Below are 24,157 nucleotides of genomic sequence, written 5' to 3'. Positions count from 1 at the left end.
CTGACAGCCCAAGGTGGAACAGGAGCTGGAGGAGAGACTGATTGCAGGCGGCTTTCAAAGGGCACGGGCTGCGTAAAAGCCAGTCGTCCAAATACAGATACACATGGATAACCAGCAGACGAAGATAGGCCGCTACCACCGACATCTTCGTGAAGACACGCGGCGCTGAGCTGAGGCCAAAAGGAAGCACTCAAAACTTTAAAAAAGTGCTCCTCTCCCACAGAGGAGCAGAGATATCTCCTGTGTGGATTCCAAATCAAAATATGCATGTACGCATCCTGAAGGTCCACCACGCTGAGCCAATCGCCCGTCTGCAAGGAGGACCGTATCTGGCCGGGCGCAATCATCTTGAATTTCTCTTGTGGTAGGAAAAGATTGAACTGGGAAAAGGTCTAGGTCTAGGATGATCCTCAGGCCAGCCTGGTTGGTTTGGGCACCATAAATAGCCGTGAGTAGAAGCCCTCCCCTTGCTCCCCAACGGGAACGGGCTCCACAGCTCTGAGATCCAGAAGTTTCTGAACCTCAGCTTTTAGGGAGGACGACCCCGACTGCTGGAAAGGAGGGTTGTGTGGTAGGGGTAAGGGTAAGCGGAAGCCCGCCCGAGCGACGGACAAGACCCACCTGTCCTTGGTGATGGTCTGCCACGCCTCCCAATGAGACACAATGCGTCCTCCCACCGGGGTCTCGTGCGAGCGCAGAGAACCCTCATTTTGCAGGCTTTTCAGTGGCGTGACCACCTGAACCTGAGGAGGAGGATGAGGAGCGGGAGAAAAACCGAGTCTGTTGCTGCTTCCGCCAATTACCCAAAGGCGTATCCACTCTGCGAGATTTCCTTTCTAGAAGCCTCTAAAACGAGAAGAGGGCCGGCTTTGCGACAACGGTCTCTGGGTTCTGAAAGGAGTTTTAACCAGGACGGAAAAGGACTTAGCTGTCTGGTGCTGTCCTTCGTTTTGGTCAGCTCCACATCCATTGTAGAATGGAAAAGCTCCTTACCGTCAAACGGAAGGTCCAACTCCTTGTCCTGCACCTCCTTTGAGAATTTGGTGGCATACAACCACGCCTGTCGGGAGGTATCAACTCCCAGCATAAGGCCCCGAGCCGAAGTGTCGACGTGATGAGCCGTGGCCTCCAGCAGATCCTGGGCCAAGACCCTGGCATCGGACAATCCCGCCTTAAAATCTTCCAGCTTCTCGACAGGAATGAACTCCTCGAATTCCGACAGACCTTTCCACATCCTCATTGATGCCCCTGCTAACACCAGTTCTGCATTGGCCTGCCGGAGCTGCAAGGCCGAGTTAGCGAAAATCTTCCTCCTAAGGGAGTTGAGGAGCTTGTCCTCCTTCCCCAGAACCTGAGTAGCCGTCGTAGAAGAAGATGCTGCAGGCCTGGACTGTAAAGTGGCCGCAGCCACCACTGTGGAGGAGGAGGGGCGGACAAGATGACAGGGCCACCTCTTCCGAAGAATGCAGCCTGTATCGCGCATCAATTTTCTTATTGACGAAAAGTCCAGAGTTGGCTTTTCCCAGACCCTACAGACCTCGGCCAAAACATCCTTCTGCAAGAACAGGCCGGTACGCTCCAAAGTAGACAGGGTGAACGCCCCCGAAAGCGCATCCTCCTGCGGAGTGGGTGCCTCATGCACCAGAACATCCAAAAAGCACAGCATGTCCAGTACCCGGTCATGAAATGAAAAGCTCAATAGAGCAGGGCTGGTCCTCGTTGTCCTGATCACCCTGCGCCTCATCCAACAGGTCAGGATCCTGTTGAACCATGACAGGCACTGCCTTGTCCACAGTGGACAATGGAGGCAATGGCGGAAGGGTCGGGGGAGGTACTGTAGGCAAGGGCGGCACCGGCGGAGCCACCGGAGGAGCGGGTGGAGCCGGAGGCGCAGGTGGGCATATGTCCCTAAAAATATCCTTGAAATACTCCCTCATGGGGTCGGTACGCATGAGCGTCTGAAATTTGCCGAAAAAGGCATCCTCCGGAGATGGTTTTGGAGCTACCGGAGGAGGCCTCTCATGAGGAGGATAATTGCAGGGATGCAAAGGGGAGGGTTGCCACACAGGCCCATCGCCTGAAGTGTCCACAAAAATAAAAAGGTGCCAACCCCACAGGCAACGAAACATTGTGCGGAAGGGGCATCCGAGCGTTTGTCATAAACTGGGCGAAACGGATGGGCACAAGGAATTTTATGTTCACCCACAGAACCAAGTCCTACACCTGAGGCCGATGCCGTAGTTGTAGGGGAAGCGCCCAAAATGGCTGCTGTGGTCGTGGCAGGAACGGCCGCCATTTTGCCATCACCTGAGGGAAACTGTGGCACATGAGGAAGTGAGGCAGGGGTCCCCGTCCATGGATCAGGGGTCTTAATTTTAGCCTTTACACAAGGAACCTCAGCTGAGCCGGTACTATGAGGCCTGGAATGTTTCTGCAGCATACCAATAGCCAAACTAGCTTTCCCAGGAAGGACCTCGGCACTGCCGGTAAAGGAAGAACTTTCACTCCTTGCCCCTCAACAGTTCTGGTGTCGCCACAAGAGCGGGAACGGTGAGAAACAACTTTCACCAATAAGGACTTGCCAGGCCTCTCAGAAACATTGGTTACTTTAGCCTCTGTACGAGGGACCTCGGACCCAGGTCCGGTAACAGCCTTACTAGCGCGGGCCTCAAACATCCGTTCGGTAACACAAAGCCCAACCAAGGCCTCGGGGCGCACCCCGGTACTTTTGAGGGATGCCGATAAAGAGGCCTCAGAGCGAGTTCCGGTACCCCACGATTCAGTAGAACTGGGTCTACAAGCAGCCCCCACAGGAGGGGCCTCGGAGCGTACTCCTGTATCCACAGGCCCCTTACGGAGACCCTCGGAGAAAACTCTGGTACAATTATTAGGCCCAGAAGGCACCTCGGGACAATCCCCGATGACAGAGCGGCTAACGCTCCTCCCGGCTCGGGAAGAGCCCAGAAAGGTATCTCCAGGCCGGGGTGCTGTGAAAAGTAAAGAACTTGCCAGGCGTTTCTTCTTTTCGTCGATAAAAGCTTGAAAATGCAAAGGAGTACGACGTTGAAACACCTCCTCCCAGCACTCCAACCGACGTTGAAGTCCCCTGACCGAAAGGGAATCGCAGTAAAAACAGGAGTCCCAACGGTGGTCCAGACCCAAACACTCAAGACCAAGAGGATGGGGATCCGCCGTCGCGGAGCGTCGGTGACACGATGAACAATCTGGAAAGTCTAGTTTGAACAATATAGACTAGTACACGATCGCTAGCGAGAGCCAGAGAGGAGGAAAAAAGGGAAGAAGACCTTCCGCGAATGAGCTGAGAAAAGGACGGATGGGCGATGCGTAGGGCGGAGCCGAGATTGCAGGGGTTACGGCCGCGTGCCGGGCCCGGCGTAGAAAGAGGAAGGACTAAAAATGTTTGCAAAATTTTGGGATGCTTTTTACAAAGTGCTCTGTATGGAGGAAAGGGGACGGGACGTAGGAGTATATCTAAATATCGGCCACAACGAGATGATACTGCTAGACAGATTGCTGGGGATATAGCAACATCATTTATACCATTTTGGGGACAAGCAGTAAATTCAAGGAATATAAGAAAACTGTCCAGGGTATTAGAAAAAAACAAATGGAACCACTGATATACTCTATGACATTGGAACAAAAAGCAATTAGACTAGTTGCACTGCAAAATAGAATGGTGCTTGATATTATTTTGGCTGATCGCGGGGGAGTATGCAAATTGGTGGGATCAGCGTGCTGTGTATTTGTAGGTGATTCCTCCCCTACGATATTTGAAGCAATTAAAAAATTACATGTTCTAAGCTCCGAAATTCACATCCCCACAGGTGGTTGGAATCTGAATATAAGTTCATGGTTTTGGGAACTGCTACGATCATGGGGATGGAAACTAATTGCAATCTTGGTTATGATATTTGGAACTGTCATTCTGCTGTTGCATACAAAAATGTCTGCCAGTCCTCTGCTCCTAAATAATAAATGAGTGTGCACATGCAATCAGTACGAAAACTCCTCCTCACAAGTTAAGTGATGGTACACAACACAAAACCGAAATAATTAAAGAATTTATGGCAATTAATATTTCTGATGACTATAGCGATATGAGTAGTTTGGAATTGGACATGTGGTCCGATGAAGACGCAATGTATGGATGATGCCATTGGCTTCAGGCCAAAAGGAGGGTTTGGTAGACCATAAAAGTAATCCCATAGTCGAATGATACGTATAGTATGTTGGCCAGTGGCAAATGGCATGTTCCAGACATCGCAAGCCAAGAAGTCAGTATAACCAAAGGGCATCAATTTGCTTTTTTGCTTTCTCTGTTAAATGCTTTGCAAACATTTTATGCTTTAGAATCGCACACAGTGCGAGGCCACGGCTTGAACTCTGAAATGCTAACAGACAGGAATGTCAAACTGTGCAGAAATACATTGTTTTCCTCTCTCACTAAGTCCTTGAAGTCGAGCAGAAGCTGCATCATCAGTCAGTCCAGGTGCCGGTTTGTCTTGCAAGCACTGTTGTAAAAGGCAATTAAACATGAATTATATTCTCCTAGCGGTGCTCCTTCGCGGAGAAGGGTATTCTCTGCTTCAGAACTATCTGACCCATAGCACACAGATAACTTAGTATAGAATGTTTCTCTGCTCAGAACAAGATATCCTTACCGAGCCAGAAGTCCATGTTCCTCATAACAGAAAGCTGTCTCTGCTGCCTTTGCTAGAATAACAGTTTAGACTGAATGAAGACTTGTCATAACGTGTCATAATTGTCAATCACCGAACCCTAGCCTGCATGACATAGGAGGGCAGGTCGAATTGCCTGTGACAAAAAGATACCGTTAATGTACATATATGGCTGCTTGAGCGCCGTTCGCTCTCTCTCTCGCATCTCACGGTGTTTGGGAACACACGTCGTGAAGCGTCGTGACCCAGTCAGCCGACTGAGAAACTTTGAATAAAACCAGACTTGTTTGGAAAACGAACCTCGCGTCTGACGCGTCATAGTATATGGTTATTGTGCCTTAGTTTCCATATGCGGTCTTTATGGCCTAGCAAGAGGACCACTCTTGGTCCTGTGAAACCACGGCTTCAAAACGGTAGACATCATACAGTCCTAAGTAAACAGAAATGGCGATTAGTCCCATCAATTCGAAACAGAACAAGGTTTGTGAAGCAAGGTTGTGACCTGCAGAGGTTTTGTACCTTTTAATGCAGGTATAAATCGGGTCAACATCTAGCGATGAGGAGACGAGGTACAGAGTATCAAGTCTGTATGTTCACTCTTGTCCTGTTGGTCATGCAGCTAATGCTTTGACTGTGGCCATGTAAGTTCCGGCACCTGTGAAGCAAGACATGGGAGGGCCAAGTTAAAGTAGATTTGTACTGCTGCGTGGGAACGTCCCTAACCGACATCCATTTCTTACAAAGGCGCATTTCATAACTCGTATGCAGCGTTAAACATACGTTCAGCCATGGATTCTAAAAGGGAACTAGGACACTAACTGCCTACCGGACCAACGGTAAGCAAACGACGAACGGCTTTCTCTCACACGTCTTGACCGTTCGTGCGGCTCGACTGCTTGCACACGCCAATAAGACTCCCAGTGTCTACTTGGCAGGGGGAGGCCTGCGCTCGATCTCCATGGCAATAAAAGGCCAACCCCGTCACATGACGAATGATTGAAAGACAACCAAAGTCTATCGACCATTCGTCAGGCTCTACACTGCCAAGGCTCGCTGTAGTTGCAGTTTGCAGTTATTACTGCACTTAATGTTACACCGTAGAGGAAAGCAAACGGCTGTCCAGCTCGACAGGCTAGTAACAAAAAAGCTTTGTCGGATGGTCACGGTAGTATTTTTAAGCTGCTTGGCTTACTAGTGCCAAAGAAATTCTCAAAACATGACCGAACTAGTGGCTATGATTGCAAAAAAGAAAAAGAAAACAGTGAGTAAACTGAAAACTCATCACTTCAACTCTACGTGTGTATATATATAAATGAAGTGGAAGCTCTTCACTTCGACTATGCTTGTGTTTAAGCAAACCTGTGGCGACAATGCACACACTGGGCTGGTATACCCAACAGTTAACCTCCCATTGCATATGGATTAACAGTGCATAGTGCCTTCAGAGTCGGTCTCTGATCTGTGGTAAACGAGAGGAGAAAACGGATTATACTCCGTGTCTCCCTAGCTTGTAAGCTCGCAAACCACTGGGCTGTTACCCACACGTGTAAAGCCTGTGTTTCATGAGGGGCTATAGCAAAGAGTGTATTCGGATGTTGGCCTTTGATCTATAAAAGGCAAAAGGGAAGGAGGGCTAGTTAAGTTCTATATCAACCTATCTTGTGTGGTCGTCAGAGCTGGTCCGCTGTTTTAGGCTATCTGAAGCAGACATCCATCTCCCAAAAGGATTTGAAATCGTCCAGTCCAATTTGTCATTAAACCCATTAACAGAGCTTTTGGCTAAAAATATAAGCCGCTGTTCCTTCTTCAAAAGTTCAGTCTTGTCTCTATTGTTGTCACCAGATGGATTTACTTTCCAAATGACACTCCATCATAGGTCCTCTACTTTATGTACATACTCCACCCAATGATCTATCTAGGGGGCATTCTGTGTCCGATTGCGGATGCAGCTCTTATGTTCGTCGACATGTATTTCGACCTTAAGTTCGTTTTTACTAATGTACAAAAGGTCACACGGACACCAAATGCCGTAAACAACCATGCTTGAGTTACAATTGGATTGTAGCCACATGGTATTAAGTCCTAAATTAAGTTCAGTCATTTTAGACGTCGAATTACAACAAAAACACTGTCCACAAGGAAAATGACCCGTGAGCTTAGGAAAACCCAATTTTTTCGGAGAGGGTGCTCTCTTTCGTTGGTCTCAAGCTCCCGTCATTTCGTGTGATTTGCTTTTTCAAGTTACAGCTTCGCATGAATGCGACGATCGGTTTGTCAAGTGGTTTGCTGCCTTGTTCTAGGATATTCCAGTTTTTTAAGCATCATTTTTTTGATTGGGTTGGATATGTGACTGAAGGTATTTACGAAAACCAATTTGTTGCTGTTCCTGGAATGAGTTTTATATTCAAGTAGGGCTTGTCTGTGATTATAAGCACGTTTCCTTGCGAGGTATATAAGCTTTTCAGGGTAGCCTCGCGCGCATGTAGACGTTTACTCAAGTTGTCTGCTTCTCTCGAAGTATTGTGTATGAGTGCGGTTTCTTTTTAGATGCAAGAATTAACCCAATGGCAGGTTGTCCCTAACATGTCTCGATTGGAAGAGGCCAGAGGTCTTCCTGCTCCCTTTCTAGTAGTTGCAACCACCAAGGAGTCAGGGTTTAACTGTCTGCTGATGTAAAGGGGGTCTGACAGCGCAGGCCGGAATACTTTCTCAATGCGCGGGTTGACTGCCCATGTTAAATTAGGTGTAATCAGAGAGGGTTGGATGCGGCTATTTACTTTTTGAAGTAGGGGATAAATTGGGTAGCTGACTTATCCCCTAGTATGTCCTAAATGAAGTCCATATCCACTTGTGTGTCAATGTGTATTGATTTTTAAATGCTCTGCTTTTTTAGGAGTATTTGGTTATCCACTGGTGAGCCCGCCACCGGTGGGTCTGAGTGATCTCGCGGCTGGATGACGTAGACATCCTTGTCGTGGTCATAAAACTGATCAACATCACCCATGTCCCCTTGGTCGCCTGGGCGTGTGCAAGTTCCAGGGTCCTGGGAGTCTTGCCTGGTGTAACAATAAGCATGCTGCCCTAAATCCTGCTGCGAGGTGGAAACTTGTGTGAGGTCTGTGTGGGCTCTTTTGGTGGCAGGCTGGGTAACTGCTGTAGTAGTTACTGGTCCGCTGTGTGGGGCAGCCTGAAGGTTTTGCAATACCTCAGGGAGGTCATCGAAGAAATTAGCTAGGGAGGTGTTAGGGAGAATTCTCATAAATGTACCAATTCCTCCCCCACCTTAGTGCCCTCCAGCTCTTTTGCTAAACTTTGGAACTTTTAATTCTGTTTGTTTTCGGTCTGTATTTTCATTGGATATGGAGTTTCAGACAACTCCATAGTCTTTCCATGTGTGTCACACAGCACCCTCAGTGCAGTGGCACATGGAAACTTTTTCAGGCTTTCCCAAAGTTTACATATCTTCCCTGGGATAAACTACTGTTTCCCAGAGTAAGTAAAGTGAAATTGACTTTACTAGTCTTCTTAAATGCCTATACCCAGCACACCCTATCTTACAATTGAGTGCTGGAGGTGTTCCTTAGTATCCCGTGTCTAGATACTATGTAGCAGTCAAATGCTACCCTTTACTCTCGAAATGGCTGGTGGCAGTGGTTTTACAATGAACTACCATGATTTTCCCGACCACGAATACCGGTAGCGTTAAATCGCAGGAGCCATGTTTTTCAAGAAGGCGTCTGAGTCCCCTCTGTAAAAACAGGTCCCGGTCTTTTTTTGTCGTTTTTGCGGAAAGGTCCTTCTAGAGTTTTGCTCTGCAAGCTAGACCAGGTTTGGTTCCTTTGTTCATTCACCTTTGGCGGGCTTCCGGACTGAAGACTGCCTCTAGCACCCGAGTGTCTGGGGTGGGCAGGAAGTGACGGAGGTGCCCGAAACTCCCTGTGCCTAGTCTTCTAGGAGACCCAAATGCACTCTGGCGTGATTGGCTGGCTGACTGTCCAGCAAGGACAGCCACCCTGCTGGGTGAGTGGAAGCTAGGCTGGAATTAATGGGAGGAAACTGGATAAAAGAAGAGTCTCTTGGCTTGGAAGGCAGAGTCTACCACTGGAACAAAAGAACCAAACCTTAGTCTTAGGAAAATGTGTTTCCTATTTTTCTCTTTGATACTACACTAGTCCATTCTTTCAAGATTAAGTAATTTTTAACGGATGATCTTGTTGTGAATCTGAAGAAGGGCGTGATAAGCCCGAGACGGGTCGTGAATACAAGATTCACAACACAAGAAGATCATCCATTAGGAATTACATAATGAATCTTGAAAAAATGGACTAGCGTAGTATCAAAGAGAAAAATAGGTAACAAATTTTCCTAGGAATTCTAAGACATTTATCACATGTGCTTCTGTATTTAAAGCAGTCACTTAGAAGTATTAGAAATTGTTTACATTTTGTAATGTTATGTTTATGCACCGTTTATGAATAATCTTATGCGAACAGTATTGATGCTTATTCTCATCTTGGACCTCTTTCCTCCGCCCCTTACCCCCCACGGATGGGGCATCTTCAAAGGACTTCAGCCTACTCCCGGTAGACCGCTCCTCGGGCCGACCGGTCCTGGGTGAGGGATGACCATGCTTGGAGCACAGGCCAGGGGCCTTGGTCGACTTGAGCCATGCTGCCAGCCTGCCATACCTGTCTCTTAGTTTTCTTCGAGAAGCTCAGGCATATCTTGCACCCATCCTCGTTGTGGTCCGGGTGCAGGCAGTACAGACATTTTTGATGTTTGTCCTCCACAAAGACATTCCTTAGCCTGAATAGGGTCCTTTCCTCCATCATGGTCAGAGGGAGTGAGGAAGGCCTAAGACTACCTTCCAGAAACTTTGACGAACAACCACCCTTGAGGGGCACGCAACTTCACCGACAACCAAGAAATTCCAAAGGGTGCAAAACACTACAGCCAGAATTCTACTAAGATGAAACCGAAGATACCACATTACTCCAGCGCTGAAAATCCTACACTAGTTACCAATAAAAAATGCATCAAATTCAAAGCACTCTGGATTGCCCACAAAGCCTTACACAGATAAGGACCTGAATTCCTCCAAGCCAAGATCAGCCGCTACCAACCAAGAAAGGACTTAAGATCAAGTGACGTCCAACAAATAGACAAAATACGAAAAAAGGTCATTCAGAGGAACAGCGTGTTCCCACATCTAATTCCCAACCTCTGCAAAACCATGCCCAAAGAAATTAGAATTACAAAAGATCACACCACCCTTCAGGAAACGACTCAAAGCCTGGTTATTCAACAGACGACAACCGCAAGGGACATCTGCAGCAATAATTTTGCAGACCAAAAATAAATACTAAGGGACACAGACACAACAGCAGCAATATCTTAGAGGACCAGAACGCAGCACCAACCTGCCTCCCCCCTCCAACCAGGACCAAAAACTATGATCAATGACGAGAAGGTCGCCCAACCAACAGATTTACAGAGAACAATTATGCACCAAGGAAACTCATACAAGTAAACCATAACAACCCAAATATCACACCAACCTGCTAGGACCACCCTAACCTGCCCACCCACAGCTAGGGCCGACTGGCCGAGCACCTCCCCCTCTACATTTATAACTCCTGCGGCACACCCTTTCGGCTACAACCGGACATCAGGTCCACACCCAACGGTCCCGACTAACCTGAACAAGTAACCGGAAACACACTAGGTATGACCATCTGCCACCATAACCTGCAGGGAAGTCAGCCCTCTGACCTAGAGAGGAGGTTGAGATGGGGTGACGGACAACAACCAAGAACAATGGTAGATACCACTAAGTGGCAATCAAAGACTCACCAGAGGATTCACCCAACGGACCGACTTACTAACCCCTTTCCCCCTTCCTGCTCCTCCAAAAAAACAAACGCCACTACACTTGACTAGCCACACTACAAAACAATGAGAATCATCTAATGTTTGCACCCTACCATCTCTGAGATTCTGGAAGCAATCCTAGAGGGTATCTCCCCAGCACATAGTCCATAAATACATCCACTACACAATTATACACAACAGATAGTTCATACACAAACAGCCATTCATGACTCTGGAACCCTTATGTATGCAACTAACCAGTGCACACAACCACAATCCTCCCTAACATCACACGAGACACTGACATCTACCCATACGGTTACAACACACAGGGCCTCCCGAACCAACAACTGCATGCAAAACAACGCTCACAGACACCAGTTCCCCTGGTTCTGAACCTACCCTATCATCCTATCCCCACTAACACACCCAGCCCTTCTCTCTTGCAAGTCACGTGGGAGCCTGGAGACTGCCCTTGGGCGGTAGCGGTGCACAGTATAAAACAACATAACATAACAAAATGAGCTAAAGGCAACAGGAGTGACGCTGAAGGCTTCACTTCCCTATAAACAGTCAGGACGGGTTTCAAACCAAAAGGTTTGGGTGTCCACAGAATATGGAGGCAAAGTTGCCAAAAGAGAAATCTTTCCGATCACTTGGCATCAAAGGTAAAGCAAACATAAGTGTTGTGGCTATGTTGGTGGTGTCAGTGTGCATTTACTTTCCTACTAGGGCATGGCATTTGTTACTTGGCATAAAGGGTAAAGCAAATATGAGTTTTACGTTGAATGGGGATGTATAAAGATGGTTTATATGCTGCATATTTCATGGACAAAGGCATCATGAATATTCTTTGGAAAATGATCATGTGCACTATTGGTGACTTGCGTCTTGTTTTTTCTACGCGCTACTATACAAAACAGATTACAAACTGCATAGGTCTTTACCACATTTTTCATAGAAAGTGCTGTAAAATAAACCATTTTTTTTTAATTGTTTTAATCAATAAGATTTTTACAAAAGAAGAAAAGAAAACATTTCGTTTTCAGTAAGAAGCTACAGTAGCAAGTAGAATCGTCAGTGATGATAAGATCGGGAGAAGTATTGAGGCCGGAACTCATCGAAGGTCATTGGGCGGACCAATCAACCTGAGGACGGTCGACTGAGAAGTTCAGTGTTTACATAGACCAACATTTTATAGGTGGCCAGCTGCCACGAAGGTCTATCTCCGGCCATCAATCTGGACCAACAAACGTCGGATCCTGGCTGTGTGGGGACATACTAAGAGCAAATGCCTAATCGACTCTGTTACTCCCGGTGTTTTGCAGAATCGGCACTCGTTCGATGGAGAAAGCCCTCTGATTGCTAAGATTTCGTTGGTTAACAGGAGATTTAGTCGCGCTCTCATTATTAAATCGCAAGCATGTCTAGAAGGGAACTTTTTGATGTACGGTTGTAAATTGTTGAATCGTCTGATGTTCGGCGGGAGGTGCTGTGTCAGTTTATTCTTTAGAGCTGCCTCGCTGGTTTGGATCCAGTCGATTTCTTTCAGTTTTTTTAAAATTTTTGTGGGGTTTCTGAAGAGTGTCTCTTCATCACACTCTGTAGTAGCCAACAGAGCCTGGTTTGTTTTTGTCCAGCGGTTTAGCATGTTGCTTTGGCCGTTTTCACATTCTTTCTTGATTAGAATGTAAATTGATGGATCAGACGAAATTCTGGATTTGCGATAAAGCATGAGCATGCTAGATTTCACTGTTCCCCCCCCCTCCACCCCCCCTCCGAGTGATAGCAGGCTGAGTTCCTTCCTTATGACGGTCACCGAGGTGGAATTAGGGAGACCCAGTGTCCCTCTCCAAAACATCGCTTCCAGTCTCGGCCACACGATAGTGGGTAAATTCGGAAGGGCGTTGGCCTGGTTTAAAAACCATTTTAAACAATTTAAAATAGATTATAGGTGGGTGCAGTGAGGTAGGGAGGAGATTGAGGTGCTTGAAGTGGACCCGCCCCCTAAAAACCCGCCCCACCCAGTTTGATTCGAGCCCCCTTGCTACATCCAGTCGCTCAAGCATATTTGGCACATACATTTACTCGACTCCATAAATTCATTCGCTGACACTGGATGCATTGACCCTTTACGGGACCACTGGGACTCGTCTCTGGCCAGCCCCAGTGATTTCCTTGGACGGAAGAGTAGGGTCTGGGGCATGTGACCATGGTCAGTGCCCCACAGACCCACTATGGTGGTTAAATGACCACTGGGACTGGCCACAATAACTGGAAATAGTAGGCATCAACTTTGCAAATAAAGAGAACACAAATGCACACCTAACAAAAGCACAGCAGTACGTATGGGTGTGGATCACGTGTCTTCTCAGTACGAAGTGCAAGTAAAGTGTTAATGTTAGATTTAAAGAGAAAGGCTTAATTGACAAGGAATTGTATTTCATAACGATCACCTATAAGCCCACTTGAAGGGGTCCTCATCTGGGTGTTGGGTGTAAAGGAGGCACTACTTTTGAAAGAAGCGTTTGGTGGGTGCATAGCACTACCTTAATATGGAAAAGGGTTCAAGGGGCAGTTGCAGAGAAAGCCAGCATCACAATAACTAAGCAGATATTGAAGCCCTCATTAACAGTTTTCCAGTGACCAATATGATCTCAAATGTGGCCTTAGTTAGAAGGTTTATGCGACTGTGCAAAGAACTTAATCGGACTCTAGAGGAGACTTTTCACAATAGGATCCATTAAGAAAAACCAACTGTAGTTTCTGTATGCACCACTTGCCTCTAGGTTGTTCCACCACAACTCCAAATGCCTATGACTACAGGTATAGGCAACCCAACCTTTGGTATAAGCTTGTACTGCACAGTTTGGTAGCATGTTTAGCAGCCAGGCTTATCTCAAGAGGGGAAATGTGAGCTGTAGTGGAGTTACAAAGATTCACAGTTATCAGTATTCAAATAAACTCTTACACTCAAGGTTTCTTGCATAAACAAATTATTTATCAGTCAGTTATAAAGCCTTCTTCAGAAGGGAGCAATAGAAAAGTAACAAATATACTTCAATACTGTACACTGAGTTTCTGAATCAGACAAGACCCTTTTTGGATGTCCCACAGACATAACCTACACCCACAGGGGACTTCAGTAACCAGGGTGCTGGGGACATTATTTTCGTACTGTTGGCATTCAGAACACTCGTTAAAAAGTAAGTAAAAGGCAAAGGTTATTAGAACACAAGCATTTACAAATATTCACAAGCAGGGCAAATACTTTCAGATAGTACTAGAAGAGTCATTCAATTCAATAGGCTAAGCCAACATCAATAGGCTAAAGTCTTTGTATATGTTGCAGCACTTTAGGTAAGCAAATGGAAAAGTCTCTGCACAAGTTCCTAGGAGTCTGAGAAAAAGAAGAACCAAATGTAGGGCTACAAGCGGATTAGACTTGTGAGTTGCAGAAGTTACAAGCACTTCCACAGCAAGAGGTATGTTCTCTTAGGCTAGTTTTAAAGTACCTTAGTAAGGAGGAAAAAGATGCAGCTGAAGACTTCTGTTCCTGTACAGCTCTGCAGATTTCACTGTTCCTGGGCCTCAGTCGTGGGGACAAGAGTGAGGATGTCAGGGGACTCCTGCACTGTATTGGCACTGTCAAAGCTGGCAACCAGAAAACTTTACTGTCAGTGGCCGTTTCGCGTTTTAGCTCCTTACGGCACAGCAAATCGCAATAAGCGCGGTTCCTGGCTGTCAAGGTGGACTTTCCTCATATCGGAGGTCGCGCACTCAACTGAGTGGGGTCAGGCTTGGTCAGTCCTGCTTCGTGGGAGACCGGAGGATAATAAAATAAATAAATAAAAAAAATAAAAAAAATCTTCCAAAAGCTTTAGGCCAGTTTACAAGCAAAACACACACTCTGGTGTCCCTCTCCCTGGCTCTATGGGTTTCCTGCAGCAACTCTGAGGAAATTCAATCAGCTCTGAGATGGGTGTACAGGTGGCGTACCTGGGAGTCGATTGGTCCTACCAACTCAAAGGGAGATGTTGTACTTGCAAGGCTTCTCTGTCGAGATGAACTTGGTGATTCGGACCTGCAGCATGGCTTCACCGGGCAAACCAACAGTTCAGGAGTTGCAGCAGCCGCCCTCTTCAAGCTCTTGTTCGGTTCCTTCGTCCAGTTGTCGACTCTGCCTTCCAAGTCAAGAGACTCCCCTTTTATTCAGTTCTCTCAAATTCATTCCAGCCTACCTGCCACTCACCCAGCAGGGTGGCTGTCCTTGCCGGACAGTCAGCCAGCCAATCGTCACAGAGTGCATTTGGGTCTCCTAGGAGACTAAGCACAGGGAGTGCCGGGCACCTCCCTCATTTCCACCCTACCCCAGACACTCTGGAGCCAGAGGCGGTCTTCACTCCTGAAGCCTGCCATAGGCGAATGAACAAAGACCAAACCTGGTTTTGCGCGCAGGGGAACCCGAGAATTACCTTTCCACAAAGACATGGTGAAAAAAGAAGACCGGGAACCATTTTAGCAACGAGGTTGAGCGCCATCTTCAAAAACATGGCTCCCGCGATTTAACGTTACCGGAGCTGCGAACAGTTGGCGGTCAGGGTAAATCATAGTAGTTTGTTGTAAAACCCCTGCCACCAGTCATTCTGAGAGGAAAGGGTAACATTTGACCGTTACCTGAGTATCTAGACACGGGATACAAGGTAACCCACTCCAGCACTCTATAGGAAGATAGGTTGTGCTGGGTCTAGAAATTTAAAGGGCCAAGTAGAGTCAATTTCCCTCTACTGTTCTGGGGAACAATAGTTTATCCCAGAGAAGGTATTTAACCCTTGGGAAATCTAAAAGACTGAAGGTGCTGTGTGACACCATTGTAAAAGATGCTGCCTATGGAGTTAGACTCCATAACCAAAACAAGCACAGAGGTAAAAGTTACACAAAAACACGAGAGCGTGGGAAAAAGGGTCACACTCTAGGTTAAAAATATTAAGTCCTCAAAATCCAGCAAAGTTGCTGGGGGTCTCTAAGGTAGAGGGAATTAGCACATTTTTGAGAATTCTCAAAAACATACCGTATAAAGTTATAATGGCCTACATACGAAAAAGCTTTTTTCCACCATTGTTGAAATATGAATCTTTAAAAGTTATGAAGAGGGGGTAAAGTAAGAGTCTATAAAAGACCCAGCGCTGGGGATCTACCTATGGAGAATAAGAATTCAAGTGTCAATTCCAATGAAAATGTGACCTTCTGCAACAATACATTCAAGTAATATAACATTAAACACTCACACAGAAACCTTGCTACTTATGAAATATACCTGTTTAGGTAAGACGTGCCGGAACTTGCAATTTCTTCTTGTCCCTGAGTCACGTAGAAAAACATGGGTTTGTCTGGCTGTGGCCACTGAAAATCGAACCCTTTCTTCACACGGTCAGCTAAAAAGGACAAAGTTGGGAAAAGTTTACAAGGTTGATATGCTTCTTACACAAAATATAAAGAAGAGCTGGACATCTGCCATCTTGCCACAGGATGAACTATACATGAGCTTGGACATTCTGGTGCTTTGTAGCACAAGGCTCTGAAATAATCCTCCATTCTAACGTTTATATTATGAGTCCATGGGGATAAAAATCACAAGCTATAAAGAAAGTAAAAAAGGTAAAATGCTGAGTGTTTGATTTTGTAAAAGCCTTTTACCAACATTAAAATGTAAAAACATTTTCAAGTAGCACAGCTAGCCCGCAGATTGGGCCAAATATGCAATGAGTAACAGTCAAATGGAATATACAACATTTAACAATTCAGATGGTACTGTGAATGGGAAAAGGATGGGGATAGTATGGGAGACATGGACTGCCACCTGTTCCAGGATGATGCCCCTAGAAGAAGTATACGAGGGAGGGAGATTTTCCCCCCACTCGCCACTCCATGCACATACACAAACATGACTGTACCAGAGTTATACGTGATTGAACAGCCTCTCAGGGATGGAGGTCCTCTGATAGGTGCTTAGTGGCCCCACCCAGTACAGGTTCCTGCATATCAGGATGGATCTGGTGCCACTAAGCAGACCAAAAATTGGAACTAATGAACAGAAACTGAAGAGGCCACGGAATGATGCCAGGATGGTGTTACTTTAAGAAGTGTTGCCAAGTGCTAGAAGGCAAATCCCTGCTTTCCATCTACCAGTAGATGCCATCACAAGGTCTCCCTCACTTGAGCCAGTGGGTTGTTGTCTTCGCTTTCCTGCAGTTGTTTGGACTGCGAAGCTCCTGGCAGGTGTGGGCCTGTAGATGATTGGCAACCCCTAACGGGGGAACTACTCGAATTCTGGCCAGGATTTTTCTTCAGGGTAACCCCTAGTATGGTGGGAATGGAGAGAAGTACCCCTGAAAATGTTCTACTTAAAATGTACGTGTTTTATTCTGCAACTGTTGGCTTTGCCAATTGCTTGTTCTCATCTGCCCCTGACACAGGTGTGACCACAAACTGATTCTGCAGCACTCGGACTACTTATACATGTAGAGAAGACCTGCTTGAGCTACAGGACCTTTAGAATTATAAGGCAATGCATAGGATTAGTCAATGGACAGTTTTCTCACTTTCCTGCTTACAATCGATCTTGCTTCATTGACTTAAACTGCTTTTTCTGTGTTTAATAATACAGTGTGGATGATCTTGGTTAAGATGGATTTCAAGAATCCGGCCTAGTGGACCGATTTTAGGAGGCCACCCTAGTTATAGAGAACAGGAACCTGAGAGGTCAGCCAAACCCCCATTCAAGGTAATCGTGAAGAGCAGCCAAGGCTATTCTCAAGAGAGTGAGATCATGGTACCGTAATGAGTCCAAATAGTGAAGCACACAATTCAATTTAGACAGGAATGTATAACAATACATTTATCCTAGGCCTTCTACACACTAAAATGTTAAGCAGGTGATACTATTGCACGATACTCCATGAACGTATAAATTCACCATAGGTTCTTAAAATGTATTCTATGACTTAAAACAGCCAGGAGTTCAGTAAAATGATGCAGTAAAGATGGAACCAAGTCACAAGTGATATTCCTTAACTTTTGTAGTCCAATCCCAGAGATCAAGTTAATTACCAACTGGTAACGTTCTTTTGACTGGATGTTCCTCCAACGTATTCCACATCTTTGACAGACTCCCAAAGCAGTATAATTGATAGGAGGGAGACGAATTTAGTTCTACCCAATCAGATGGCAGAATAACGCACTGCTTTACCAAAGGCCATATCTGATCCCGTGAGTAATGCTTGACACAATACAGGTGTGGATGGAAGACCACGTTGCAGCATCACAAATGTTCTTAATAGAAACTCCCCGTTGCAGGGCTGTGGATGTAGCCACGCCCCTGGTGTAGTGAGCTCAAACCCTCAGGAGGGTCCTTGTCAACCAATCTGTAAAATTAAGTAATGGTGAGGATAATCCACCTGGACAAGTTCCGTTAACAGCCTGGCCCAAATGGTGTCAAGTGTACCCCACAAAAAGCTGGTCGCCACTCTGACACATTTGTGAGCCCTTTTAGAAACTGGGAAATGACAGGAATCTTAAAATAAGAACATTCTTTAGAGGATCGCTTGGATATAGAGAGCGCTGCCAGTAAACATTTAATGGTACCCACTTGAAGTCCCTTGTGGGCCAAAGAGAGCAAGAATGAAAGGACCATCGGAATGGAACACTGAAAAGGATCGGCATTGTGTCCTCTGCACCAGTCGGAAAACTTACAACAACAGTACAGGGATTTGGTTTTCAGACGTCTGGCCGAAAGCAACTCATCACATCATCTGGAAGGTTCCATTCCTTATATTTCAACCTTCTAGAAACCAAGCGTGAAGGTTGAGAGTCTTGACCTCTGGATGGAGAACCAGACACCCCTCTCGCAAGAGAAGATCATCTCTGCGGGGAAGACGGCATGGATGACAGATTGAAATTTCTACAAGGTCCGGGTACCAAGCTCTCCTGGCCCAATCCGGAGCAATTAGTATCATGTGGGACCTGAACCTCCGCAACCTCCTTAGAACGTGAGGAATGACTGGGATCGGAGGAAACTCGTACAGAAGTGGGAATGACCAATCCACAACAAACGCGTCCCCTAAAGCTCCTCTCGGAGGAAATTCCCTTGAGCAAAATCTCTTGCACTTTCGGTTGGCACCGGTCGCGAACAGATCCCCTTGAGGGGTCCCAAGGACTTCCTGAGCTAACTCCCACTCGTGGGAGACCACACTCTGCCTGCTCAGAGCATCTGCCACTGCATTCTCCTCTCCGGCTACATGAACTGCCGAGAGTGAGATTCCTTGCTGTATTGCCCAGAACCAGAGCTGCATCGCCTCTGCACAGCGGGAGTGACCCTACCCTCCCTTTTTGTTAAGGTAGTGCATGGCCACTGTTGTCCATCATGATCAGGACACTCTTCCCTCGCACAGACGGCAGAAAAGCCTTCAGGGCTAGCCTGATGCCATTTTGCCTGAGAATTGAGACCACTGCATCTTGAGAGCCGATTGAAGAGATCTCATCCTCAGTCTAGCCTCTGGCACCAGAAAAATGCAGGATGCCATGAGGCCGAGCAACCTTAAGAATTAGAAAGCCGGAAGACTCTGGGCATGTTGAAATTTGTCGACCATATGTGATGAGCCCTCACCTTGGGTGGCGAACACTTCCCCAAGGACGTGTCCAACACAGCTCCAATGTACTGGAGCTGTTGGGAAGGTGTCAAATACGACTTCTTGAAGATGAGGGAGAAGCCCAGCCTCTGAAGGGCGCGGCAGGTGAGGCGGAGATGATCCAAGGCTTGTACGGGAGAACGTGCTCGGATCAGCCAGTCGTCCAGGTAGGGGGAGACATGAAACCCTCCCTCTCCTGAGATATATGCTGCCACCACCACCATGAGCTTGGTGAAGACCCTCGGGCGGAGGTCAATCCGAATGGCAGGACCCAAAACTGAAAGTGTGAGTTGCCAGCCGCAAACCTCAGGTATTTTCTGTGCCTTGGATGGATCGGCACATGAAAATAAGCATCCTGTAGGTCCAGAGACACCAACCAATCCTTAAGTCGAAGGACCTGATGGACCTGAGAAAGAGTGACCACTAGTTCTATAGTGCGTTTCTCCAGCAGGGTCAAGATCTCCTGGATCAGATCCGGAATCTTCAAAGAGTCTCTCTGGTGGATTGTCGTGAGGCCGGCTTAGGAAGGGATAGGCAGTAGCCATGGACTATTGTATCCAGAACCCACGCATCTGAAGTAATGACTCGCCAGTCTTCGAGATGAGACAGTTGCCCCCAATCGGCGAACAATGGGACCTGGCTGGCCTCAGTTGTTTTGGAGCGGCAGCGCGTGAAGGCAAAGAAGCCGCTGCCTGAGCGGCTTTGGCACCTTTTCCCCGTCCACCCAGAGGAATTTTACGGTGGCCCCTTTGACTGGCCGCTCCCCTCGCTATACCAAAAGAGTAGTAACGAAAGGAACCCCACCTCCACTGCTGTCCCCTAGGACGAAAAGGAGGAGATTGACGCACAGCTGCGTCCAAAGATTTAGCAGCAGCTTTGGAGGTCTACAACCTCTCCAGGCTCTCGTCAGCCATGCTGCCATACAAATGAGAGCCATCAAAGGGCATGTTCAGAAGACGGGCCTGCACATCCAGAGCAAAGAACAAGTTACTTTCTTACCTGGTAACGTTCTTTCGATGGGATGGTCCGACGACGTATTCCATATCTATGACATGTAATCACCACAGCTGTGCTGCTTCGGAAACTTTTTTCGGCGTCTGCGTCCTGCGTCGATGCGCCGTCGTCGAGGGCCTCGTCCGACGTCATCCGATGTGATAAGTAGGACGCACGACGCCCGTAGCCTCAGTTGTAGTTTTTTCCCCCAGAACGTGAGACACTAGTCAACTGCCAGTCAGACACAAAGCCTTGCGGAACGTAAGCTGCAATCGCAAAAGAAATTCTGCAGCGGGGATGGCAGGGCGGGAGCGATATGGAATACGTCGTCGGACCATCCCATCGAAAGAACGTTACCAGGTAAGAAAGTAACTTGTTCTTCGAGGGGATTGGGTCCTCCGAAGTATTCCATATCTATGACAGACTCCCAAAGCAGTACCAGAGCAAGGAGGAGGGAAAGAATTTAGAATCAAGATTTAGAATAGACAATCAAATAGCAGAGCAAAGGACCGCCTTGCCAAAGGCCAGATCCTGTGCTCGGATGGAATCGAGGGAATAGTGACGTACAAATGTATGTACTGAAGCCTAGGTGGCTGCATCACAGATGTTGCTAATAGGAACACCCCTCTGCAGGGCAGTAGACGCAGCCATACCCCTGGTAGAATGGGCCCGCAAGCCAGCCGGTGGGTCCTTACCCGCCAAGCGGTAACACTCCGAGATGGCCAAAATAATCCAGCGAGACAAAGTCTGTTTCGTCACGGCTTGCCCCAAACGCTTTCCAGCGTAACCAATAAAGAGTTGATCGTCCACTCTGACCCGGGACACGCGTGAAACATAAAAGCTTAAAGCTCTCCTAGGATCAAGCCTATGGAGCCTCTCCTCTTCCTTACCAGGATGCGGAGGAGGATAGAATGCCGGAAGAACAACCTTCTGGGCCAAATGAAATTCCGTCACTACCTTCGGAAGAAAAGAAGGACGAACTCTAAGGACAACCCTGTCCTTGTGAAATACAGTGAAGGGAGGCTTAACTGAAAGTGCCTGTAACTCACTCACTCTGCGAGCGGAAGTAACCGCAACTAAAAACACAGTTTTCAGAGTTATCAGCCTCAAAGGGCAAGAATGTAAAGGCTCAAACGGAGCACCCATAAGAAACTTAAGAACAAGGTTTAAATCCCAACCGGGCACCAGGAAAGGTGACGGAGGGAACACATTAGTGAGCCCTTTCATAAACTGTGAAATCAAAGGGATTTTAAAGTAAGAACACTCTTCAGACGAGCGCTTAAAGATGGACAGCGCCACCAGAAACCTTTAACGGTACCCACTTGCAAGCCCCTGTGGGCCAAAGAAAGTAAAAAGGACAGAACCATGGGGCTGTCACATGCAAAAGGATCCACATTCTGAACTCTGCACCAGTCGCAGAACTTACGCCAACGGTACAGAGACTTTGTTGCTGGCCTTCGGGCCGAAAGCAACACCTCCATCACGTCCTCAGGGAGGTCCCAATCCTTATACCTCAACCTTTCAAGAAGCCAAGCGTGAAGGTTGAGGGATCTGACCTCTGGATGGAGAACCAGACCCCCTTCCCGTGAGAGCAGATCGTCTCGGTAGGGAAGACCACGTGGAGGGCAGATGGATAAGTCGAGAAGGTCCGGGTACCACGTCCTCCGAGCCCACGCCGGGGCAATGAGGATCATCTGGGAACCAAACTTCCGTAACCTCCGCAGCACTTGCGGGATGACGGGGACTGGAGGAAACGCGTACAGCAGCGGGAATGACCACTCCACCACGAACGCGTCTCCTAAGGCTCCTTTTGGAGGAAATTCCCGCGAGAAAAACCTTTAGCACTTCCGGTTGACACTGGAGGCGAAGAGATCCACTTGAGGGGTCCCCCAAAGGGCGAAGATCTCCAGGAGAATCTCCTGAGCCACCTCCCACTCGTGAGAGATTGCGCTCTGCCTGCTCAGAGCGTCCGCTGTCACGTTCTCGTCCTCGGCCAGATGAACTGCCGAGATCGAAACTTCCTGCTGGATGGCCCAGAACTCGAGCTGCATCGCCTCCCTGCACAGAGGAAGTGACCCTGCCCCCCCCTTTTCTTTTTGAGGTAGTGCATGGCCACTGTATTGTCCGTCAGGATCAGGACACTCTGTCCTCGCACAGTCGGCAGAAAAGCCTTCAGGGCTAGCCTGATGGCCCTCAGCTCCAAAACATTGATATGGAGTCTGGACTCCGATGGAGACCAACGACCGCTGACTGTCAGCCCGTTGGCATGAGCTCCCCATCCCGTGAGGGATGCATCCGTCACGATCGTCACCTCCGGCCAGGGAAGCCAAAATGGAGCCCCCCTCATCAAGTTGCCTTCGACGGCCCACCACAGAAGATCCCGGGCGACCGAGGGCGGCACCTGAGCCGGGTCCGACATCCTGCCGGAGGACTGCGACCATTGCGTCTTGAGTGCCCACTGCAAAGGCGAGCCTCTGGCACCAGAAGAATGCAGGATGCCATGAGGCCGAGCAACCTCAAGAACTCGAACGCAGGGAGCGTCTGGGCATGCTGAAACTTGTGCACCATCTGCTGAATGTGAAGAGCCCTTACCTGGGGAGGAAAACACTGCCCCAGGGAAGTGTCGAGCACTACTCCAATGTACTGGAGCCGCTGTGTTGGCGTCAAATGGGACTTCTTTAAATTGAGGGAGAAGCCCAGCCTGTGAAGGGAGCGGCAGGTGACGGACAGATGATCCAGGACTTGCTCGGGAGAGCTCCCCCTGATCAACCAATCGTCCAGGTAGGGGTAGACGTGAATCCCCCCTTGCCTGAGATGCGCTGCCACCACCACCATGAGCTTGGTGAAAACCCTCGGGGCGGAGGTCATTCCGAACGGCAGGACCCGAAACTGAAAGTGCGAGTCGCCAACCGCGAACCTCAGGTACTTCTTGTGCTTGGGATGGATCGGCACATGGAAGTAAGCATCCTTGAGGTCGAGTGACACCAACCAGTCCTGAAGCTGAAGAGCCTGGAGGACTTGAGAGAGAGTAACCATCTTGAACTTGTCCTTCCTGAGGAGTTTGTTCAAACCGCGCAAGTCCATAATGGGTCTCAATCCCCCGTCTTTCTTCGAAATCAAAAAATAAGGGGAATACCATCCCTTGTTCCTCTCCGCTACAGGCACCAGTTCTATGGTGCCTTTCTCCAGCAGGGCTTGAATTTCCTGCGCAAGGAGCGGATCCGGACTCTGCAAAGAGAGGTTCCCCGGTGGATTGTCACGAGGCCTGTGCCAAAAGGGAAGACAGTAGCCGTGGGTTATGATCTCCAGAACCCACACATCTGAAGTAATGGCTTGCCACTCTACAAGATGCTGCGCCAGCCTTCCCCCAACCGGCGAACCATGGGACATGGCCTCACGACCGAGTGGGAGCGGCTGCGGCGTTACCTGAGGGCAAAGAGGCAACTGCCCGAGCGGCCTTGGCACCACGGGTACCCTGTCGTCCACCTCTGGTACCCCTGCGGTGGCCTCTTTGACTGCCAGCTCCTCTCGCTTTACTGAAGGATGAGAAATAGCGAAAGGAACCACCCCTCCACTGCTGTCCCCTAGGACGAAAAGGCGGAGGTTGGCGAACTGCAGCGCCCAACGACTTCGCTGCAGCTTTTGAGGTCTGCAACCTCTCAAGGCTCTCGTCAGCCTTGCTGCCAAAAAGGTGTTCACTGTCAAATGGCATGTTGAGGAGCCGGGACTGCACATCAGGAGCAAACCCCGACTTCCGCAACCACGCAAACCTGCGTATCACGGTGCTCGCCGCCATGGACCTACTGACGCATTCAGCTAAATCCAAACCCGACTGAATGGATTCACACATGGCATCCTTACCATCCTGGACCATAGCAAGGAAACCATCCCGTTCGTCCCCTT

The 24,157-nt window shown here is 48.1% G+C and overlaps 1 protein-coding gene across 3 annotated transcripts in view; it reads right to left on the bottom strand.

The window, feature by feature from the left end:
• Positions 1 to 24,157, bottom strand: part of UPF1 (UPF1 RNA helicase and ATPase) — a 1,138,135-nt gene that overhangs the window by 503,256 nt on the left and 610,722 nt on the right. For all 3 annotated transcript variants that reach the window (XM_069649320.1, XM_069649322.1, XM_069649321.1), the window contains exon 16: positions 15,892 to 16,009. In XM_069649320.1, coding sequence (XP_069505421.1) covers positions 15,892 to 16,009 — 118 coding nt within the window. The remainder of the gene's footprint in view (positions 1 to 15,891; positions 16,010 to 24,157) is intronic.

Source organism: Ambystoma mexicanum, chromosome 1p (genome assembly GCF_040938575.1).
Source record: "Ambystoma mexicanum isolate Mex_15411 chromosome 1p, UKY_AmexF1_1, whole genome shotgun sequence".
NCBI classification, from domain to species: domain Eukaryota; kingdom Metazoa; phylum Chordata; class Amphibia; order Caudata; family Ambystomatidae; genus Ambystoma; species Ambystoma mexicanum.
The sequence above is the reverse complement of the archived record's forward strand: the minus strand, read 5'-3'. Positions and strand labels throughout refer to the sequence as shown.